Genomic DNA, 22691 nt, shown 5'->3' with positions numbered 1-22691 from the left:
ATACTCCCAGTGCACATGTCAATATTTTGTTCTCTCTCAATGATTCTTCAAACATCCTTGGTCCTATTAGCAGCAAAGGGTTGGGGAAATAAAGTAAGTTTAGCTAGAGGAAGGTGACCCCTGGCAAAATAATTGTCTGTAGTTCCATTAATAAGAAATTTAGTTAAGCAACAAAAAACAGTCTTAGCAGAGTACGGCATAGGAAAGTGTGGAAAGAGAGGTTTCAATACCCAAGGCTTCTTCAGAGGGGCTTATTTATTTCACTGCTGCTTCTAAGTGATGGCATCAAAGAGAAACTAGTTACTCTCAATACTTGTAAAAAAAACCCCACACAAAAGTGATTGTAAATTGTCAATTTAACCACTTACATGATTATTTCTATTTTTCAGCAGGGAATTTAATTTATTTTAAGTTACATATAAGAAGCAAACCATTTAAGAGCAAAATCTTCTGTTTCACATGTCAGTTTTCTTTTGATAACATTTTCACACAGTGGACTTGCACTGCAGAACAGACTGCCCTCATGTGCTTCCATTTTAAGTCAGTTTTCCTTTTTATTTTTATTAGGAGGACTGCCAGAATATCTTATGCTCTGGGAGGACCTGAGTTTAAAAGGACACGCTCTCTGGTCTGGTCTCAAATGTCATTTATTTTTCAGTTAGCATAATACAGAAAAAGAGTATGTGAGTCTATAGGATGCATGGGCAGGAGCACTTCAGTACATCAGCATATATACCGGGCTGAGTGTTTGTAAGCTCATTGTCTGAATTTAAATTTGATATATTTAATTCCCTTGTATGTTACCATCACTTCCACATCAAAGAATCAAATTTTGTTTCAACAGGTTGCTAAACCGGAAGCCATGAGAAAGAAATCCTCACCAAATGCACTGGATACTTTAATCTTCATCTTACAAAACTCAGGCATTGTATATGAAATAAACCTTGTTCCCAGTTTAACTGGAACATCCTGTAACACACAGCCAATTAAATAAACTTAAGGATTGAAGTTTTAAATGTAGTTTCCCCTGCCACGTAGTAGCAACTGCTTCTTTCTCTGAATCAAAACTAAATAGGGTGTGCCTGAGAGCTCTAATGCAGGTTGCATTCCTGGACAACTGTTAGGACTTGCTGAGATGGGCCCTGGGACCAGCAGAATTTTAAAATTCAGTCTTTCCTGAGGGCTAGAGTGTTTTCCCAGATGCTGCTGGCCATTGCTCCAAGGAACTGCAGAAGGTACCTTCTATGAGATTTCCTTTAATCTCCAGAAGTTCTTGCCATACGATGAGATGAGAAGATGTGGGATGTTATTTTCAGCAGGCATTGGTAATCCCCAGTGACCAAAGATCTAACCAAAAGCAATGCAGGAGCTGCCCCCGGCCGTGAGAGGTGTGAAAAAGTCTGTCCAGTTAGGGGTAAATACACCAAAGTTTCTCAGTACCTAAGATTGCTCCTGGACTGGACTTAAGGCATCCAAACACGGACTGACAAACATGAAAGACCTTTTCAGCTATTACTTAACCTAAATTCTGTCAGTGTCCAGAGTTTCGGGTTCCCAGGTGACAAAACTTGAGATGCTTAGAGAGGGCCCTAGCAAAACCCAGTCCCAGCTAAGACCCAGAAGAAAGCCTTTCCTCTCTTTGGCTTGTTTGATGGACTCAAAATAGTTGGTTGTCTCAGAACATATTTATTGAATCAGTCTCTGCACAAAATTGGATTGCAGGTGCTTATTCCTTTTGAAATATGGTTAGAAGGATGATGTCTCTCTCGGCCTATTAGATTGGGACTATTTTTACAGATGCTTAGTGGTTAGAGCCTTCATTCAGAGGTAGAGAGGGTGCACTCCAATTCCCTGTCCAGCCTGTGATATCCCTGTACGCTTCCATCTCTCACATTACGGAATAGCACTGTAGACAGCTATTTCCTGGTGCATAGTAATTCTCAACTACTCCTAAACCTGTGAAGTAGAAAGAGGGAATACTGGTTTTAACTGTATGATGAAAGCAGTCTCACAGAAGAGGTCATTCCTGGTCTTCTTTTCTCAGGCCCAAGCCATCGCCAATGCATTTGGCATAATAATATTTAATGCAAAACTCTTAATACAGTCCTGGGTGCAGCAGTATTAATCCAGAGCTCCTATGTCTCAAATGAAGTGCTAGAAAAGAGGTCATTCTGCTCCTTCTCATTCTGTGACCCAGAGACTTTGTAATTCCTTTGTGCAAGGTGGAGCTGGTTCAGAAGTGATTCATTCCTACTCCAGGTCTGCCTTTAGCCTGGTACATGGGGAAGTCCTGCAGTGTGAAAAAGTAAGTCAGAATCTTCCCATGAGGACCATGAACCTGGGCCTCCTGTGTCCTGAGTGAGTGGCCTGGCACCTAAAGAACAGAAAGTGGATTTGCTTGCACTCTTCTGATAGCGATGCATCCTTCTTTTTAAAGAGGTGATGAAGGTGCCTATTAGCAGAAGAAGCTTATAGACTGGGAATCCTGAGGGAAAGCAGGTACCTATTAGAACAGAATAAGAAAGCCACATCCTAGAAAGCGGTCAGATTGAAGACATATTTGTGCTGTCTCTTCCCATAGACTCATGTAGGTGGCTTCTTCTTCAGTGTGCTAATTGTCAAAATTCCCATTCTGAAGCATTGCATTCTCCCCATGAACTGTGCAAACTCTGTGTTTAGCATTTCTTGTTTTCTGGATGTGGGCATGCAAAGCCTTAATTGTAATAGCAGTCTTGCTGTAGCCAGGATAGCCTAAGTGAAGCAAGATTTGTAGAGAGATGATGTTTTCTATTGGAGCTAGTCATATAACAGGAAAAAGAAAGCAAGCCTTTTCAAGCTCTTCCTTTTTTTTTCCATCAATATTTGGATCTAATAAAAGATACTTCTCTTTCTACAAAACTTGTCTTATCAATTTATGGCAAAGAATGTATTACCACCTTTCCTAGATTTTAAAATTTGTCCCATACAACCCATTTCAGGAATACTCCATACCAGGGTTGTTTTCATTTCTTTGAGTGAGCTGTGACTGAGGCAGTATAAGCAAGACAGTTTGGTTTCTCAATCTTTTTGTACTTTGTACCCTCAGGCCACTCAGTGGAGGGTTTTGTCTTAGTGGTACCCAGAGATTCTAGAGGGACTACACTGAAACAATTTCACAATCATACCTCCAAAGCCTCAAGATACCTCTTAACAATACCTTGGGTACTTCCCTGTTGTTTATTGTAACACACCTTTGTCTGGAACTCCTCTTAATTTTTAGTCAGTCAAGCATCATTTCTGCAACAGCATTTAATATTCTGTGGCTAATGAAGAATGTCTTTGCACCCTTTATGCTTTAAAAGAAAACTGAGATCCCATACAGGCCTGAGGGGTTCTCTCATGGTAAACTGTGTTGTTCTCTTTGCCACAGTTGCCATCACCCTGGATTTGGGCTTCTTGGAATTTCTCACCTGCCTCCCTGGTGGCTACTTCAGCCTTAAGCAATGGATCACACAATACCTCCAGAAGCTTTCTGGGCTTCCCAAGGAAGGCAGTGCTTACTCACTTGCAGGCCACATCATTTCCTAGGACACTAAGATCCCGTCCTTCAGGTTGTGCTTTACCTTCTTCCCAGAAAAACCCAGGACCAGTTTTCTGAGAAAACCTCTCAACAGCCTCATGTGATGCAGTACATCAGGTTTGCTTGCCTTTGACCATTTTATCCCATGCTTTTCCCACTCTAGCAAGTAACAACAAAATGTCTGCCTACCATAAGTAAAATCTACTTATAGCACTAGGCTGGTAAGTAGTACCTGTGTGTATGATAATCAAGATTTCAGCCATCCACACTTTGGCCCTCTGGCAGCTTTGGGGCATCTGCTGAACATGGGGGATGCAGTCTGAGCTGCTCACAAGCTTCACACCCATGCTGTGGGTGGCCAGCATACATCCGCATATGTTTCAGTTATTCTCTTGCACATCATCTTATCACAATGTAAGAGTCTTGCAGTATCACAAGCAGCTCCACATTGGCAAATGCACCCCTGCTGCACAGTTGTGAATTTCAGCAACACTCTGTGTGGTCCATAGCATCCTGTCCTTGCTGCTATGTACTTCCAGAGGAAGCCTCACAGAGCTAGAACCTAGGCTGCAAGGAAGTATCTTTCCAGATACCTGTCAGCTCTTAGGTTTGTGCTATATTAGAAATATACACAATGTTTAGTGGGATCTATTTCATAGAATCGTAGAATGGTTTGGGTTGGAAGGGACCTTAAAGATCATCTAGTTCCAACCCCACTGCTCTGGACAGGGACACCTCCCACTAGATCACATTACGCAAAGCCCCATCCAACCTGGCCTTGAACACTTCCAGGGATGGGGCATCCACACCTTCCCTGGGCAACCTGTTTCAGGGTCTCACCACCCTCAGAGTAAAGAATTTCTTCCCAATATCTAATCTAAATCTACCCTCTTCCAGTTTAAAACCAGCATCCCTCAGCCTATCACTGCAGTCCCTGATAAAGAGTCCCTCCCCATCTTTCCTGTAGGCCTCCTTAAAGTTCTGGAAGGCTGCTACAGGGTGTCCCCAGAGCCTTCTGTTCTCAGGGCTGAACAGCCCCAAGTCTCTCAGCCTATCTTCATAGGAGAGGTGCTCCAGCCCTCTGATCATCTTCATGGCCCTCCTCTGGACTCAATCCAACACATGCATGTTCTTCTTATGTTGGGAGGCCTAGAGCCGGACACAGCACTCCGGGTAGGGTCTCACGAGAGCAGAGTAGAGGGGGAGAATCTCCTCCCTTGACCGGCTGGCCACACTTCAAAGCTTCATTTCAACAAAGAATGTGTTTCCTCTTTCTGTGTATTCTAAGTTGGAGATCTATTTTCAGTCCTTACTTTGTATCTTCATATTGTTTCTCCAATTTCAAGGTTTTTCTTTCAGCTACAGACAAAAAAGTGGCTGAACGGTTGCTGAAAAATCACTCTTAAAGCTGGGCTTTCAAGTTTAGTCTGTCTTTCTGAATAATTGCTTACCTTTTCTTCATGATCTACCATCAAGTATTTTTTTCCCCTAACACTCTTGAAGAGTATTCTCACCTCTTCTTAAAAACCTTCTTATCTGCTGCTCACTCCTAATTCTGTTCTACAAAATCCCTGCCTTTCTGTGGTCATCTTATGTTATTTTTATGTGTTTCAATTAAAGCCTGATCTAGTTTCTCTTTCCTTGCCTACGCACTGTCTCTGTCTTGCTCCAAACCTTTTAGATTCTCTTCTGATTTAACCACATTGGTTTCCTATTTCAGATGCCACTCAACAAGTTTTTAAGAGAGAATCACAGGCAATACATTGCAAACTGAGCTATCAGCATTGAGTATCTATTATTATAAATAACAGTATAGGCAAAGCTGACCTATAAATGCAAAGCAAAACTATCACTATGAGCAAGCAACCAAATCCCACCACATCAAAAGTTACTCAGGCTCATAGAAAGGGCACCACCTCCTTATCCAACTGCAACCAGCCTGGTTGGCTGGTGATTTGACTCAGATGAAAACTGAACCCAATAAATTTGTATGACATTCAGTAAAAATGAGACTGTGGGCAGAAAGACAAAGAATATTCAGCACTTCCAATATGGTTACTTCCAGTACAATATTTAGGTCTCATCCATCATTACTTATGGTGACATTTTAGAGTGGAGGTAAAATACTCCTTCATGTCTGAATATCCTATGCACCTCTCGTGTTTTTCTTGTTAACTACAAGACTAAGTTGCAAGGAAGTAAAAAAACTGAAGCCTGTAAAAGCTCCTGGGTTTCAGATTTTTGCTGAACTTGTTTGGAAAACACTTAAATTAGATCCAATTAGTTTTTAATCAATCTAGTTGAAGAAATTATTCTTTTGGCTGCTCTCACAGGAAACTTGAGTTAAAAGCAAATTATAGCTCTCTGATTGCTACAGACTGGAGAAAAAACTTCCCCTTTCTCACTCATAGAAGCCTACTTCTCTATTTTTAATCAGAGCTGTTGAGTAGTTTGTCCTGGGCAAAGAAAGACGCGTGTAGAGAAACTGATTTGGGATTCAGTTCTAATAATGTTTAATAGGCAATAGATACAGGATGGATTTTTCTCACCAGACAGCTCCTTTTTGAATGCCAGGTATAAACTGTGATTCAGACAAAAAAGACTCAGGTGTGAATAATGTTTGATCTATGGCTGGCAAGCACAACTGCAGTCATTAAGCTGGGCTTTTATGCGGCTCACTGCATACTCATAAGCCAACTTAAAACAAATCTTAATGGATGATAAAGTTGCAAGTTTTACTAAGCTGGCAGAATCAAAATGAGGTTGCAAGAGAAATCAAATTCCATGTAAATAAATTTGCAGTACAGGAAAATGAAGTTATCCATTTATCAAAGAATTATACATACAAATAGTCAAACACACAAGCACAACTACTTTACTCAGTCATATAGAAAAATCAATTAGAACATGGCAAGCATGGCAGCTGTGGTAAAGGTATGATCTTAAATTTGTGTCATTTCCCATAAATGTTATGAAATCAGTCCTAATATCACTGTTCTTATATAACAATCAATTCAGCTGTATTTTTATTATGTCATCAGATCTTAAATTAGCCTGGTGACTTTCAGCAGCAGAGTATTGGGGAAGGACAGACAGTTTTGTCTAGTCTCACTGGAGAAACTTCAGTCCTTGCCAACGAATCTATTTCCCATTCTATTAATATAAGACCTATTTAAGCAAATGAAAATGAATGGAATTTGCCAGCCTTATTCAAAAAGAGTTATTTCCTTCAGGCAAAATCCAAGCAAAGGTTTTCTTGAAGACCAGGGTACATGGCAGCTCAGGGACACAGGACACTGACGCTTGTGAGAGAATTAAATGTGCTTTTGAAAGAAGGGGGATTTGAACCTAAAAAGAGGAAGCTTCTTTTGGACAGAGGGCGCTTGCTGTAAGAAGCACATACATATTTGTGATAGGAAAGGGTTGATTTTCTGTGATCTCGGCTTTCTGCATATGGTGGAAGACAGGCACTGAGAACAGAGGAAAGAACGAACGTTTCTGTTGTCAAGATCCATACTGGAGTATTTTGCTGCCTTTGAGACAGGAAGCCCGGAGAAAGAAATAAGGTACTTCCTAGTATTGTAATAATGCTTTCAATTGGTTTTGCTTTTTTATTTATCTGATAATGATTTGAGCAGTTACTGAGGCAAGCCTTTGTAACGCTCCTATAAACAAGTAGGAGCATACATTTGTAAAAATGTAATTGCTATTAGTAAAGTGACTCCACAGCTGCTCTCTATTTCATTTGAGTCACAGCTGCTAATCGTAGCAGCTTCACACATATCCCTTATTCCCCGGAGCAAGCTGACCAATCTATAGCAGAATGAGCCAGAGCCCATTCTATAGTGGCACCAGCACAATTATTTCCTGAATTCGTGGAGCAGAACATTTATAATCAGAAACTGGGCAAAAGGACCAAAGTGGATCTGCAGGGCATTTTCTGATTATGCATGTTATAAGCGTGGCAGTTGTAATTTACACCAGTAGATAGGGGAATCAGGTCCTTTCTTCCCAACTACTGTAAAACTGGTGGTTGAAGGGAGGCATCCAAAACCAAAAGGCAAAACCTCTTTCTTTAGCTTTGTAAATCAGTTAATGTGCCGTGAGAAGCACTGTGAGGAAATCAGTATGTGTCCCTAGAGTGATTTCTGCACTAGAACTGAGAGCAGGAGCGCTTGGCTCACTTAACTGTACTTCTGAATATCACATCTTCATTTAATAATTGGAATTAATTTATTGCAAGAAAAAGTAGCCCCTGATAGTGATCCTGCTGTTTAAGAAACAATATGAGGTTTGTGTCACATGCCCAGCTGGTTAAGAGACTTATTGAAAAGAGACTTAATGAAAATAAAGAATGTAATACCCGAGGGCTGAACATACAATGTATTGTAGAGCTGCTAATCCTTGTTAGGTGTGTTTGGGTATAGGTTAAGAATCAACTACAGATTTATCCTTTTGTGTAAGGTACATACCTTGCCATCAGAGGTGCCCTGCAAACTGCTGTTTGTGGTTAGGCCTGTACTGCGTTGTGTAGCCACGCTGTCATTTCCAGGCAAAGTGTCCTGTGCAGAAGCAGGAGGCTCAGAAGAGGGACAACCTGGCAGTGGGCATTTGAATTCCCTCTTCTATGCAATGACTCTTGAGGAAACTGCAGCAACTGACTGGTCTGTTAATCAGCTGGCATCTCTAAATTGTCACCTGTGTGGGAAGACGCTGTGCTCTTTCTCTGCTTCATTGCAAAGTCAAAGTGTGGTCTGGTGAGAAGTAAATCTGGCAATTGCTACTTCCCAGCTGACAAGTTTGCTTGACCAAACTTGAGGCAAGAGTGAGGGCTGGGAAAGCAGGGTAGACATCACCTGATGTGGTACTTGTGATGCAGAAGTGGTTCAACCAACTTGCCAGTTCTGTGGCCAGGTGTATCTTAGAGTGTGGAAAAATATGTCAACCCAACCTGTCCTTTAGGTGGAATTCAGAGTAAACAGCACAGCTAATCCCAACAAATGTTTCATTCTGGTTGATGACGTTCTTCCCCTCTGAATTTCCCCCGCAGTTTCACTTGCGTGGAGTACGTGTTCATGTCCTACAATTTGTGCTGTGGGACTGTGCGTCGTTAGGCAGTTGCTGTGCTCTCTTTCAGAGATACTCACCCTTTAATTGTGGATGAAGAATTCTGCTTGCAAAGGCAGTGGAATGCTCCATGATCTTTGGACTAAAGGTATTATTTAAATTATTGGTGTCGTTTAATTGTTATTAAAAGAGCAGTTTCTGGATGTTAGAGCAAAGTGATCCCAGAATCATACAGAAAGTCTTAGTTCTCCTGAATATCTTAGATATAATAAAAGGATGTTACTGAAAGAGGGGATAGTGGGAAGGAATAAAAAATGCATTCAGAAATCAAAAATTAGGGAGACAGAGTTTGTTTTTTTCTAATGTAACAACAACATAATTAAACAGCAAGCCCAGAATTTTTAAATGTAACTTGGAGTAAAAGATTGTTCTAAAAGAATGAGCAATAGAAAAAGTTTAGCAATTGAATAAAATAGTGCCACTTTCTAACTGGAGAAACAGATAGGAAACACAAGTTGCCTGGGTAATGCTATGTTTTTAAAATATGTCCCTTGTTGGATATTTATGTGGTTGTATGGCTTAGTATTTGGGTTGGGGGCATCCTAGAATTCTCTGACCTTGCCACACTAAGGGAATTTTCTTAAGTTGTGATTTCCTTTGATACCACTTGTTCCAATCAACCTGTGTTTACAACATGGGAGAAGGCTGGTAAATGTATTTTAGCACAATTTCATTTAGAAGTCTTTAGGATAGCTTTCAGGTCAGCGGTGAAAAGTCTTAGTCACAGATCTCCTGTCTCCAGGAGGCTCATGGAGCTACTCAGTGTTACACCAGGGGGAAATTTTAGAAAAATTCCCTACACTAGAAAAGTCAAAAGAGTAGGTTACTAGTTCAGTGGCCAGTTTTGTTTTGAATTCATCGTGAAACATGGGGGAGGAGAGTCTTCCCATAGAAGATATGTACCTGATGTAAGAAAATAAACTAACTACATGTAAGAACATGTAAGAAAGTAACATTTTGAAAGGAACTGATGGGCAGTGAAGGAAATTAGGAGTCAAAGAGCACAGATTCGACAATGTCTTTCAAAAGATAATGACTACATCCAAAAATGAAAACAGGAAAAAAGGGAGCAAATGAAAACCCAGGCAAGCATACCAGATACAAAGCTCTTGTTTACTCCAAGACCTTCACTCTTCACTGTGCATCTTGGGTTTTCACGCGCTGGATTCACATGCTGGATTGGGAGGAACGAGAGAGAAAGCACAAGCCAATATCAAAACAAGTCACACAGGGCTTTCTGGCAGTTGGGAAGTTGCCTTATTTCCCTGAACATCGATCTTAGAGTTCTTCAGGAAAGGAATCTGCCTGTAATCAGCCAAGTGGGAACTGCCTCATGACCTTTCTCAGACTGGTTTGTGCCAAACCAAAGCAGTCATGAATAGGGCCAGTAAAGTGCATGTACTCATATGGTTTCTTCTCCTTTTAGTGATTGGACTACAGAGATAGTAAATAAAGGGCTGAGTGTGACTACTGACTGCATACTGACATAATTTCAATTAACATACTTCTCCATTTTTCATCTCTGACATCCACACAATTTGTAATTGTGAGTCATGGGGACATCTCCAGGAATGGCTGACAAAGCCTCAAAAGGCAAGACAGACACATAGTGCTAGCCTTATTTAACAAGGGAAAATGGTTACCTCCCCATGGACTGACCTTACATAATTCTGGATGTCAGAGATAATTTTTAAGCCCTGGGTCTTCAAACCACTCCCATCTGATCAGTTATCATTGGCATCACAAAAAAGTGCCACTTCCACAGTGGGATGCAGCAAGCATGTGAACAGACAAAAATGTATATCCATACACAGGCCCAGAATGCTCTGAAGTGGAGCAGAGTGCTCATGCACTGGGCCATGGCTGTGAAGACAGGAGTTTGGTCTGCACCATTTACCAGAAGCGGGCCATACCCTGAAGCAAAGTCTATCTTGCCCCTCTTACCTAGTCCCCTTGGACTGCTGAACAATTCCGGGACGTAACCAGACTTTCAACGGCCTGCAGTGATAAAGGAGAATTGAACACAGAATTTGTACTGAATATGCAAAAGAAATGGTGTAAGTAGCCAACACAGAGACTGTCACTCTCCTTCCTCCCCTCAGTCTTCTGGACACTGGCTCCATGGATGTGCATTTGCTGGTTAAAGGCATCTTGTAAAAAAGGGGAAGAGAAGCTGTTTGCAGCACTGAAGTTTTAGTGGCCCAATTCATGATTCAGCAATTCTCTATAAAGCAGCTCACGTAAGAGAAGCAACTTGTCACACTCAGTGACCACTGCAGGAAATGTGGGTGTACACCCTTCTGCAGCCTCACAGGATCCTTCTTCACGCAGCCATCCCCAGCAACATGCCTTCTCCTGGAAGACAGCAGCCAGGAAACCATGTAGGATCTTTGAGACTTCTGTCCTCACAGCTTCAAACACAACCCATAAAGAAAGGCAAGCAATGTTACCTGGTATTTTTGCCTGGGTTTTATTTTTCTCTCACACTCTAATTTTCAGTTCCGGTTTTGGTCTTTGCTGCTGTGAGACAGTCAATGCAAAACATCCCTAGCTATAGCAGTACACTCTCTCTACTTCACTTATGTTTCTAGTTGCTAAATTGTTTTAATTTCCACTCTTACACACTTGCACTGGATCCAAAAAATAGGGCTATCATTTTTTCTTTACTTGGAGCAAAAATTCTTATTCACGGGAGGGAAATAAGACTGCTGAGAAGGAGTTTCTGTCATTTTCAGTGGCTTGGCACAGGCAATTATATTTAGGCAACCAGTCGTGTGATTTAATTCAGTGGGGCTCCGCCTAGGAGGAAAACCATTTGATAAAAGTTCACCATGTAGTAGGGTGGCTGGAGCAGAAAGAGAATGACCTCTGTCTACAACAATGGATTCTGCACAAGCACTCCCTTCTCTTCTGCTATGACAGGTGGATCACAAAGAAAATTATCTATATCCTCTGAGACATTTGGGCTTCTTTCTCCCCTTTCCTAAGAAAAAGCAGGATGAATCTGGTCTGGAAAAAATATCATTCACAGTTCTGTTCATTACAATAAATACATAAAATAATATGTCAGCAGACCGAGGGGAATTCTATATTAAACAGAAGAAGAGACTCTCGCTCCCAGAGACCTGGGGTAAAGGTAAAGCCTAAAACCAGCTTAAAATAAAACATGATAAAAAATGGGAAACTATCAGGAAGCTGTACTGCCAGTCAGGACAGCATACAGCAATCTCACTGTTTTTAAGTAGTATGAGAGCTGAGGAGTTTTTACATCTGTTCCAGCAAGAGGATTCTTTGGAGCTGTTTAGAGGAGAGTAAAGGACCTTGGCAGGGGTGGTGTGAAGACTTCTCCCAGATACATGGAAAAGGCACAGGCAAAACACAAAGGCACTGCTAAAATGGAAACCAGCAACCACAGGCCAGTCAAATGCAGGTGCTGTTCTCTCACTGGTGCATGGGAATGACATTTGGCTATTCACCAGGATTGTAAGCCCTTGTTCCACACGAACCCAAGCAGCCATAGAAGTGTTTTGCTTATGAGATGAGTCATAGGGTTTTTTCTTTTTTTTTCTAAACAGATACCAGTTTTTCTTGACCACAAATTATGTGCTATTTAGCCTCAGCTCTTTAAACCATATAGGATTTCTCTCAGTTATCTTGTACTGTTGTGAGGGAAAGGTTCCAGTTACAAAACTGAAGGTCACACACTTCATCACTTCTGGTAGCTGACATCATCGCTCTGTCTCCCCCACCTCCTCCTTCTGTGTCACCCTTTCCTCCCCTTCTACTTTCAATTCCCCCATCTTCTTCCCCACACTGCCAGGCCAAGCATGCTCCCCATTCCTCATTCCTCCGCACCAGGCGTCTCGGGTACTCATGCTGTCCTTTGCACCCCGGGGGCTCTGTGTTCCTCCTATGGCATACCCTGTCTGCAGTAATCTTCTGCCACATCACCTGCTCTGTAAACCAGAGATCTGTTACGGCACGGTTCTTGTTGCTAAAGGCTGTGAAGCACACAGAAGTCCTTGCACCAGTCCATGGGAAAAGGTGAGATTAACTTTCTCAATAGTCTCTCTCTTGCTAATTCTTGTTTCACCCCTTCTTTGTGAGTACTGGAGAAGGTACTGGAATGTTTTCAACCTCTAACATATTTCTTACATTCTTCCTTCTTACAGCATCATGGAGGTCTGCATATTCTCCCTTTACTCTATGATACTTCTCCCAGGTAAAAGGCACATTTTTAATTGTAAAAATGGTTTTGATTATTATGTGTCCTGCTATGTGATACTTTCTCATCCACTAAGAAGCTTATTCCTTAGTAGTAATTAATCATTTCTGTTGCTCAATCAAGGTCATATAGCCTATCTGACATGTATTTAAATTGTGTGCAGGGACTCCATAAAATATATAGTAAGTACTTTCTCTCTTCAACTTTATATCTTTACATTACACTTATTTTATGCTGCGCTTAAATTTTCAATTTAAATCTATCTTTAAAATGTGTGTATATCACCTCTGTATATCATAGAGGAGAGCAGTATTAAACTGAAGACTGACGGTTTCATATGGGACAACTGGAGTTTTAGGCAGCCACGGAGATCATTTTGCAGTCTGGTGCTCTGGAGAAGCAGTCAAAACTTTGCACCAGGAGAGAGACTGTAAATCTTCTCCTCCTTTTGAACACAGCAGAGGTGTTTGTATCTTCTGGGACAGAGGACTGCATTTCTCATTCCAAGAAAAACCTGTCCTCCCAGCCCATCGCCACCCATAATAATGCATACATACACTCATGAAAAATCATCCCTTGTGTAATACAGTTCATGCTTTCTTTGCATGAAAGCATAATTGTGTTTATTGACTATTTCTGTTAACAAGATCAGCAACAGAACAGTTAAATCTGACATTTAATCTGTCATTAAACTCTAGATTAATTACAGAACAGTTAAATCTGACATTTAATATGTCATTAAACTTTAGATTAATTCTTCAGTGAGACTGAAAGTGTTCACCTGTTTCTGACCTTCTGGTCATACATTCCCTAGGCACCAACATTTACCACACAGTGTGCACTTTACATTTTCTTCAGAACTGCAATGCTGCTTTATTTTATTAGGAGAATGAACTCAAATTTTTAAAAAGAAATTGTGCAACTATCTCATCTGTGGTAGACTCTCATTACACTCAGGATGCCCGCATATAGGTTTTCTAAAATATAGGCGCTCACGTCTGCATGCTAGGCCTCCCTTGGAAAGTAAAATATAGGAAGAAAAATAAGAAGTAGTTTTATGACCTGAACTCCACAAGACTGAGTGAGTCAGTTTGAAGAACTATGTGTCCTGTCATATCTAGTGGGAGAATTTGTGTCTAAATGCTGGCGGTTTTATTGCTACTGTTGTTAAGTGTTGCCTCTGTGAGTGCAAATAGTTGGTGTTCTTTTGTAGTTGATAGAAATCTTAATTTCTTCTCTCTCTTTGTCTAAGGTATTGCTGTCAGTGTGCATCAGGTGAAGTCATTTCTCAATCACACTGCATACCTATCCTGCTATTTCCCAAACTCTCAGAAAACTGACATAAAGGATTTAAGAGTTTTTTGGCAAAAAGGCACTGATGAAGTGGTGCACGAAGTATACTATGGCCAAGAAAAACTTGATAACCTTAGTCCTAAATATATAAATCGCACCAAGATGGACATGGACAAATGGACCTTGCAATTGTTAAATGCAGGAATTGTGGACGAGGGACAGTATACATGTATTATACAGCACAGAGATAAAGGATCGCCAAAGGTCATACACACATCTGAGTGCTTACTGCACATTATTGGTAAGTAATCTCTTCTAATTGTCATCTGCCCTGGGGTTTTTTGGGGAATTCTCTGTCCCTTTCTTCAGTCCAGAAATGTGCGGTACTGTCCCCTAACCACTGAAAATGTACCTGCACTGGAGCAGAATTTCTAAAGATGGATAAAAGCATTCTCAATAGAAAATCCTCAGCTCTGAATGAAAAGTACTCAGGTGGAAGCAATCAGAAGTAGCAGAAAATGAGGCAATAATTTGCTCAATATTGCATCATTCCTGATTCCTACCTTGTCATACTTTGTAGTAAAAACCATTCTGTCTTTTTCTCCTTGCCTCCTGCAAGTTTTATGGCTTTTAGGACTCTGGAAAATACACTTCTTTATTTGCATCTGATGCCCTACCTTCTATTAAAAGTAGCAGTAGTTATCATTGTTGGTGGTAAATTACAATTGAAACATAACAAGATTTCTGCAAACACCCAGCTATTTTATGATCATATAAATCACAGGGAAAATAAAGAAAAGAGCAGCTCATATGTGGAGGAGTAGAAATTCATATGTTCAGTTAAAGGAAGACTGAAAATATCTCTGAAGAAAAAAATGCATGCTTTGATGAGATTCAACCTGATTTCTTGCATGGGAATGGAAGAGAGGAAGTAATCTTTTCCTATTATTTTCTAATATTTTTCATAATTCCTAATATATTTTCCTAATTTTATTTTATTTTATACTGTTCTGTTAGTAACCTTTGTCTGTATGCCTGTGTTCTCTCTTCCACTATGATAGTGCTAGTCATTAACAATAACAGCTTCTAACTTCTACTGCTGTTTTCTGGCTTCAGCACACTGCTTCAAAAGAGAACAAGCCATGTGTAAAAGAGTCAAAAACAGAGTACCAGGACATCTGAGCCTATTTAGCTTTGTGCTACCAGCAAGTGTTCCCTTGATCCACAGACAGAAAACCTAGATTGTTAATTTTGATTCTCCCAGAATCTACTTGACAAGTACTTTCAGCAAAGCTTTAGAACTCAGAAACTCATAATGTGCACTCAGTATCAAGGCCTCCAATTTAAGAGATGCTTAGCTTCACCTTTTCCGTTAATTCAAGCAGTTAAATCAGTTATCAGCCTAGCCAACATCTGAGCAACACGTAGAAGGCTCATACTTAGGCACTAAAACTCTCCCAGACCTTCTAAGGTTTAACTTAGGAAGACTGTTTTAAACTATTTGCTGCTGTATTCCTTCCAAATGACTCTTTGTTCAATAAGCTCCCAAAGGAAGGAGCAGTATAAAATCATATTTAAAAAAAAAAAAACCTTAAAAATAATTAGAAGAAAAATACAAATGTTGAAAAGTACTTATGCTTACCTACTGTTTCTTAATTAGAATCTCATATGATACGTGGAGGGTTTTTTGTAGTATGGTGTGTGACACTTAAAATGGACATAAGAAAGATTGACTGCTGTACAAGAATGACAGGGCAGTCATACAAAGCTATCTAGATCACTTGCTGACCAAGCCCATTCAGAAATACTGAAGTACCTTCTAATACAGTTTACAGGTGTTATTTATACGTATTACATTAGGAAAATATATACATAGATATATGGATATTATACGTATTATGGACAGCCAGGATGATTTATCTAAGAACAATGAAAACAGATCATTCTCCAGAAGGAAGAGAGGGTTTCACAATGGAAAGCTTTGGCTCTTAAAACAGGCAAGGTAGGGACCACAGTGACAAGCAGCTTAACTGGAAATTCTGCTGCCATAGCATGGCTCTAGTCCTTCCTTTGGATGGATCAATAAGGGAAGGAGGTGAGACTAGGGAAGCTACTTCAAAATATGAGCTATTCGAAGAGTTGGGGGTGAAACTGGTATCAGAATAGAGACTTAAATGTTTGTATCCTCATTTTAAATGGGATGTTGAAAAATTTTAAAGCTTGAAGAAAAGCTCTACTAGAGTTATCTGAAGGCTGGAAAAAATACAGTCCGACTGGAGACATTAAAAGATCAATCTGATTACCTCATAATGCAGAAGACAGAAGAGTCTTGTTTTCAGAGTGAGGGAACCTGAAATACACATAAAATACTGGATATTAAAAAAAAAAGGCTAATTAATTTAGTGAAGATATAAAAACAGTCAGTGGCTGGAAGCAAGTGAGAAGCAAGGCACATTGTCAGTTTAGAAAACAGAACAAAACCAGGTAAGGTGATTAAGCCATTGAGAAAAATATCAAGGGCTTGATAGATCTGCTGTCTCTTGAGGTATTTAAATCTAAGCCCATAGCCTTTTTGGAAGACATGTTATCTTTAAATACAAAAGACTTCTTGAAACATGCTTTTCTGTTAACAATACAAAGCTCACATATACGTAGCCCACACCCTGCACGCATCCATTACTTTTCAGTAAACTGAGGTTCCAGAAGCTATAAAAACAGAAGTGCTTCGATCAGGGTATAGTCCACTATTTCCAGTTGTTTACTGTCAATAAGATTGAAACTCTTAAATCACTTGATGATTTGGCAAGTTTCACAGCCATAGATTACATTCCTGCCCTCCCTATAAAATGCCAAGGAGAGAATAAATACTCCAGACCAGAAGCTGGTGTGAGCAGTCAGCTAAGTGAGTCAGACCTTGAGGAGAAAGAGGAAGCTTAAGATTTCCTGACGGAAAACTTAACTAAATTTTGGGATGTAAAAAAGGTGGGGTTTTTCCCATTTTGAATTCACAGTCATGGACTCTCTTGGGTATTTAAGTGACTAAGCAAAATCACAGAATCACAGAATTTTCAGAGCTGGAAGGGACCTCTAGAGATCATCTAGTCCAACTCCCCTGCTAAAGCAGGATTGCCTAGAGCACATTACTCAGGACTGCATCCAGGCGGGTTTTGAAAATCTCCAGAGAAGGGGACTCCACAACCTCCCTGGGCAGCCTTCTCTCTGCGTGTTGGCATACAGCAAATAAAAGCAACATCATATTTCTTCATCCATCCATATTAAGAATTCTCTGGGGCAAGGATTAGAGCCTGGATCCAACACATTGAGTGTGTGTGTAGAAGTCAGACACTCTTAGACTCAACTTTTTCTAACAATCCTTTTCCCCTTCTCCAATATTTCTCCATATTGTCTTTAGTCCTATTGGCACTGAAATAATTAAGTATTTTCAATGAAGTCTTGAGTTTGTTTCTTGGGTTTTGTCGCTGTTTTGTTTTGGGTTTTTTTTAATTGCTGTATGCCAATGTGCATACAGCACATTGCTGTATGTGCTGTATGCAGTGCAGTTAGTATGTGTGTGCAGTTAGTATTATGTCTACATTCTCTCCTTCTCCTTTTCCATTATAGTCTACTATTTCTATTATGACCTTTTAACCAAACAAATCCAGGTTCAGAATATAATTTAATAGAGAGCATTGGTTAAAAGCTTCCATTTATCATTCATATTTTATGTTCAAAGAATTCTTTCCAATCCTGTTTCACTAACTATTTCTTGCCTGGTAAACCTGACTCTCTAAAGCAACCGGTACGTTTTTCATTGAATGGGATGTGTATCCAAAAACATAAAGTAAAAGAACTTATACTATAGTCACTTCCACACAAAAAGCCAAGCTAAGGGAGGTGTGCTATCAAGTTAAGAAGTGAATTGCTTTATATGCTTCAAAATGATTACTCATAATGCTGACAGACACCAAGGATATTTCTACCTATGACAGCACTAGACCTCCAACTTACCCCATCTGAAGTCCCTCAGATGATTTCTTTATCTACATTTCACAGGTGGAAATGTGTAGTTTTCCCCTTCCGGTCAAGAGTAGGCAGCACCGTGTCCCATTCCCATTTTGTGTGTAAGCACTGACCCGCAAGCAGGCCAGGTTTGATTACTCTGAGGTGTCAATGAATCTAAAGGAGATGGGAGAGGCAGAGGCCCGTTGTGAGGCTGATCAGACTCATGTCCTTGAAACACCCTGAGGATGAGGAGCAGCACGTCTGCATATACACCAAAAAGATAACAAACCCTTCCTGGGACTCACGTTGTTTTCCTGGGAAAATTGTTTAGCCTTGCTTCTGCCTGAAAAATTGCAAATAATTGGCAGGAACTGTCACGGGATGTGGTATGTCTGACTCATGATGCTTTCTCTTTGGTCTATTTCAGCCAACTACAGTCAACCTGAGATAGAATGGCTGCACATGGAGGAACTAAAGCCCAATGCATACTTGAATCTTTCCTGTTCTTCCAGTGGAGGTTATCCAGAGCCCAGGCAGATGACTTGGCTAATTTCACATGGAAACACAACACGCAGGCTTATGCATCACATGGATGTCTCACAGGATGCTGTAACAAAGCTATACAATGTTAGTAGCAAGCTGAATATCACTGTTCCTAGGAACATCCTCACTAATATCAGCTGCTTGCTTCATCTTGGAGAGCAGCTGGGGAGCCTTGTCTCAGTGCCACTAGGCATAGGTGAGTTTCCATCTGCCCATTCTGGTCTTTGCAAGGGTAGGAGCAGGACACATTACAGTAGAGCTGATCACAGATAGCAGCATACTCAAGGCAGTGTATGTTCTCCATCCTGTTCACCAACAGGCATGGCCACCAAATTCCTTCTCCCTTCCATGTGGCAAGCCTTATTACAGCAAGGAGAGGGCACAGAGAAGCAAGACTACTGCTATGCAATCCAGAACATAGCCCTGTTCATCGTCTCCCTAGACGCTGCTGCAGTAGCCACAAAGCAACCTGGATGTCTGGATTAGGTGACAACCAGTCTCAGGAGGTGACATTTAGCTGTTAAGAGAGGTTGCCGCTTCACAGAATCAGAGAACTGTTGAGGTTGGAAGAGGCATCTGGAGATCACCTAGTTCAACCACTCTGCTCAAAACAGGGTCAACATGTAGAGCAGGGCCTTACCCGGTTGAGTTTTAAATGTCTCCCAGGATGGAGACTCCCCAGCCTCTCTCAGCAAACTGTACCAGTGTTTGACCACCCTGACAGTAAAAAAGTTTTCTTCTGATGTTTAGGTGCTTGAGCTGCTATTCTTAATCATTCCCTAGAAGAGAGGCAGCAGGATAAACAGAAGAATCCCTTGGAGCAGATTCGGCTCACAAACTGCCAAATAGACTGTTCTGAGTTTAAGCGTAAAGGCCATGAAACTTTGATTAGTCTTAGAAGCATTCCTGGTAGTTTTCATAAGATTTGGCAGAATGAAGTGCACATTCCAAATGATTATTCTGGGATTCTTTTTCTCTGGGATTGTGTCTTTTTTTCAGACACTTCTTGCAAGAAGCAGCTAGGGACCCAAGTTCCAATAAGACCTTATTGCTGGATTATCTCAGGGTTCCACATGACTGATCCTTTCTTTAAACTAAAGCTGTATTTTATTTATTTCCTGGGACAGGAAAACATCCTTTGACATATTTTTGTTCATAAGCTATGAGACAAGTGAATTAAAATAAAGACAATTCCGACATGGCTTGCACATATCTCCTTTAGACGATGTTGAAGATGGAGAGCTGTGCTTCAACTGACAGGAACGGGGAACCAAGAGGGAATGGTAGCATTGCAGAGAAGCCTACCAGGGTACTACAGGCATGCACTTCACTACTGCAAGATGTAAAAGAAGCTTGCCACTCATTCTGAAAAATGTTCCACAGTGCAGTTATCTTCGTATAAATTTAGCTAAAGGGTTAAGTCTTCAACGCTAGATATGGCAAACTGCCCCTGATGTCCTTAAATTCTAGGATTTTCAAATAGTAGTAAAATACAATACAGAAGTCTTCTGAGGCTTGCACAGCTCCATGTTGCTCATGAGTGTTAGCATGACTATATTGTCTATATTAGCTATAGTGCTGCATCCTCCTCTTCCCTATTCAATTCTTCTCTCCTCCCTGGCTTCATGAAAGCAGCAACCTGATAAGCAGCGATGGTGGGTAAGAACCTAGGAACCCCACATAAACAAAAGCTTTGTTTGGTGATAACTGAAGCTCTGTCAGTTGCTAACCCTAGCAACTGAAACCTCAAAAGCACAATAACCAGAAATAGAGGGAAACTCCTTTGCATTCCCTGCTACTTTCACATCCCTTACAGCCTTTCATTAGGCTTTGACCGTCATTTCCAACAGATACCAAGTGGTAACGTATCCCAGGTTCTTCAAACTTGCACAGTAGCACAGAGTAGCAGTAGCATAGTTGCAGCCTCGTAGACTCTTGGATTAATCAAGTTGCTGATCTCTTACATGTTGCCCAAACTTTAGAAAGAGTACTTCGCCTTACTGTTGTTGAAGTGGCTGTTAAGACTTGGTAGTTGTGCTAGTTGTTGGAAATAGAAATAAAGCAATGTGAATAGGGATTTATTTACACTATTAAAGCACTGTAAAAGCAACGGACGCTGGGGGCATTTCCCTAAACTTTTAATTCACATAACGTTGGGATACATTGTTTAAGTTAATTGTCACCAAATTAAATCTTTGCTGTGTGTATCTCCCCTGTTTTCTTATTCAGAGATACAGGGGGAAGAAATGGAACAAGTGAAGATAAATTTCTTTGGCCCACTTATAGCTGTCATTATACTGATCACACTTCTTCTGGGTTTTGTGATATTGAAGAAGAACAGAAATAGCTTATCTACCAACCAGAGTAAGTTATTACTTCTCATTCAGCTCTACTGTCCCTCAAGTCTCAGGCTTCACACTTGATAATCATCCCTTTACCTGTGTTCAAGCTGCTGACAGAAAGTTAGGTTTCATGCTGGACTTCAACTAAACTTCCTTGGACAATTTAGTTCCTGCAACAACCTAGTTCATCCAGCAGTAAGACAAAACATCTTTCTCCTCTCTTTTCCTGGGATCCACCTCTCCCTCTTCTTTGTGCTCTGTGAGACTGCTATGCACCAGTTTACCACTTCTTCCTGCAGGTTTTTTTGGTTTTTTGGGTGTTTTTTTTGTGGTTTATTGGTAGATTTGGCTCCTAAGACCATTGAACTGTATAAATCTTTCTTGTCCATCACCATTTATAAAAAAGGAGGGGGAGGGATGAGATGAGGCTTCCGTCACGTGCAAGTATCTCTGTCATCACAGAGCTGAAGGATCCGAGGCATTGTTCCACCACAGGCTGCCCCACACTGAACTGGAAGAATCATCTTGTACTAGGAACAGAATTTGACCTTTGCATTGCATTTCTCTATTTTGTTCCAAGACTAGGTCTCAGCAGCCCAGGGTTTATTCTGCATTGAAAGGATCCTCATGCTGACATCAGAGTCTATCCTTCCCTGTAGCAAGAGGGAAATGCATTCCTCACAGTCAGTCCTGTTTTCCTCACTAAACCAAGGGTTCTGAGCCCCACCTCATTCTTTCTCCAAACTCCAAGATAACTGGACATTTACTATCAACTCTTTTCCAGGTTTTATTTCTCACGTTTCTGTAAATCACATATTCATCTGTTTTAGGTGTCAGTCTAGCAGTCTAGAAGCTATGGAGCTTGAAACTGAGGCCATCAGCCATACTGCCGACTGGGAGCCGTCTCTGCACATAGCAAGGCCTGAGGTCCCATATTCTTAGATGCTCGGCCAGACAAGTATCCTCCTCAGATACCCCACAGAACAACATGCGACATTTTTGTCTGATGGCTGAAATCCACTGTCCAGTGTTCTCTGCTTTGATTTTTGCTCCAGAATGGTAGTAAATATGATACTCTGCCTGTCTGCATTACTATCATTTTGCTGTATCTTTCATTACACACTGTGACATTGTAAAATCCTGAGACTCAATGAAGAAAGCAGAGCTGTGTGGGTTACAGAAGGGAATGTCTCAGAAATAGAAAGAGTTAGGCCACAATCTGTGAATCATAACCACCACTGGAAACATGATCAGAGGCAGACTATTAATCATGAGCCATGAACACTTCTGGCAGAGCCAGTGTGGCTTTGTACCAGTAACTTTCTTGTAAAGCTCTACAGCAGAAAGAGGAACTTCAGGGCACTTCCCCACTTTCTGAGAAAAGTCGTGCAATTCCTATCAGGCATTTGAAACTAGAAATCACCTGAAGTGAAGATTTGCTTTAAACATAATTTCGGGTTATCTTTTTTTTTTTTTTTTTTTACTACCATCCAAGCTCAATATGCCTGGACAGTTAGTACCTCCATACTTTGTTCCTCTGTATTCTGACCAGATGCTGTACTAGTTGTTCAGGTGGATGCGGGGATAGAAAATGAAAGCA

General features: G+C 40.7%; 1 protein-coding gene across 1 annotated transcript; it reads left to right on the top strand.

The window, feature by feature from the left end:
• The first annotated feature begins 12862 nt into the window (after positions 1-12862).
• On the top strand, positions 12863-21941 carry CD86 (CD86 molecule). The gene is made up of 5 exons (XM_009892622.1): positions 12863-12908; positions 14164-14505; positions 18634-18945; positions 20979-21113; positions 21922-21941. The coding sequence occupies exons 1-5, from the start codon at positions 12863-12865 to the stop codon at positions 21939-21941; spliced, it is 855 nt and encodes a 284-aa protein (XP_009890924.1).
• Positions 21942-22691: the final 750 nt, after the last annotated feature.

Source organism: Charadrius vociferus, unplaced genomic scaffold (assembly GCF_000708025.1).
Source record: "Charadrius vociferus isolate BGI_N301 unplaced genomic scaffold, ASM70802v2 scaffold301, whole genome shotgun sequence".
NCBI classification, from domain to species: Eukaryota; Metazoa; Chordata; class Aves; order Charadriiformes; family Charadriidae; genus Charadrius; species Charadrius vociferus.
Note: the sequence above shows the minus strand (reverse complement) of the source record. Positions and strands in the feature narration are given on the sequence as shown.

Bases quoted from the DNA above. Each gene is read 5' to 3' on its own strand.
- CD86 (XM_009892622.1), top strand. From the start codon at position 12,863: ATGGAGGTCTGCATATTCTCCCTTTACTCTATGATACTTCTCCCAG. The intron at 12,909-14,163 runs GTAAAAGGCACA...TCTTTGTCTAAG, and splicing joins CTCTATGATACTTCTCCCAG to GTATTGCTGTCAGTGTGCAT. The intron at 18,946-20,978 runs GTGAGTTTCCAT...TTTCTTATTCAG, and splicing joins CTCAGTGCCACTAGGCATAG to AGATACAGGGGGAAGAAATG.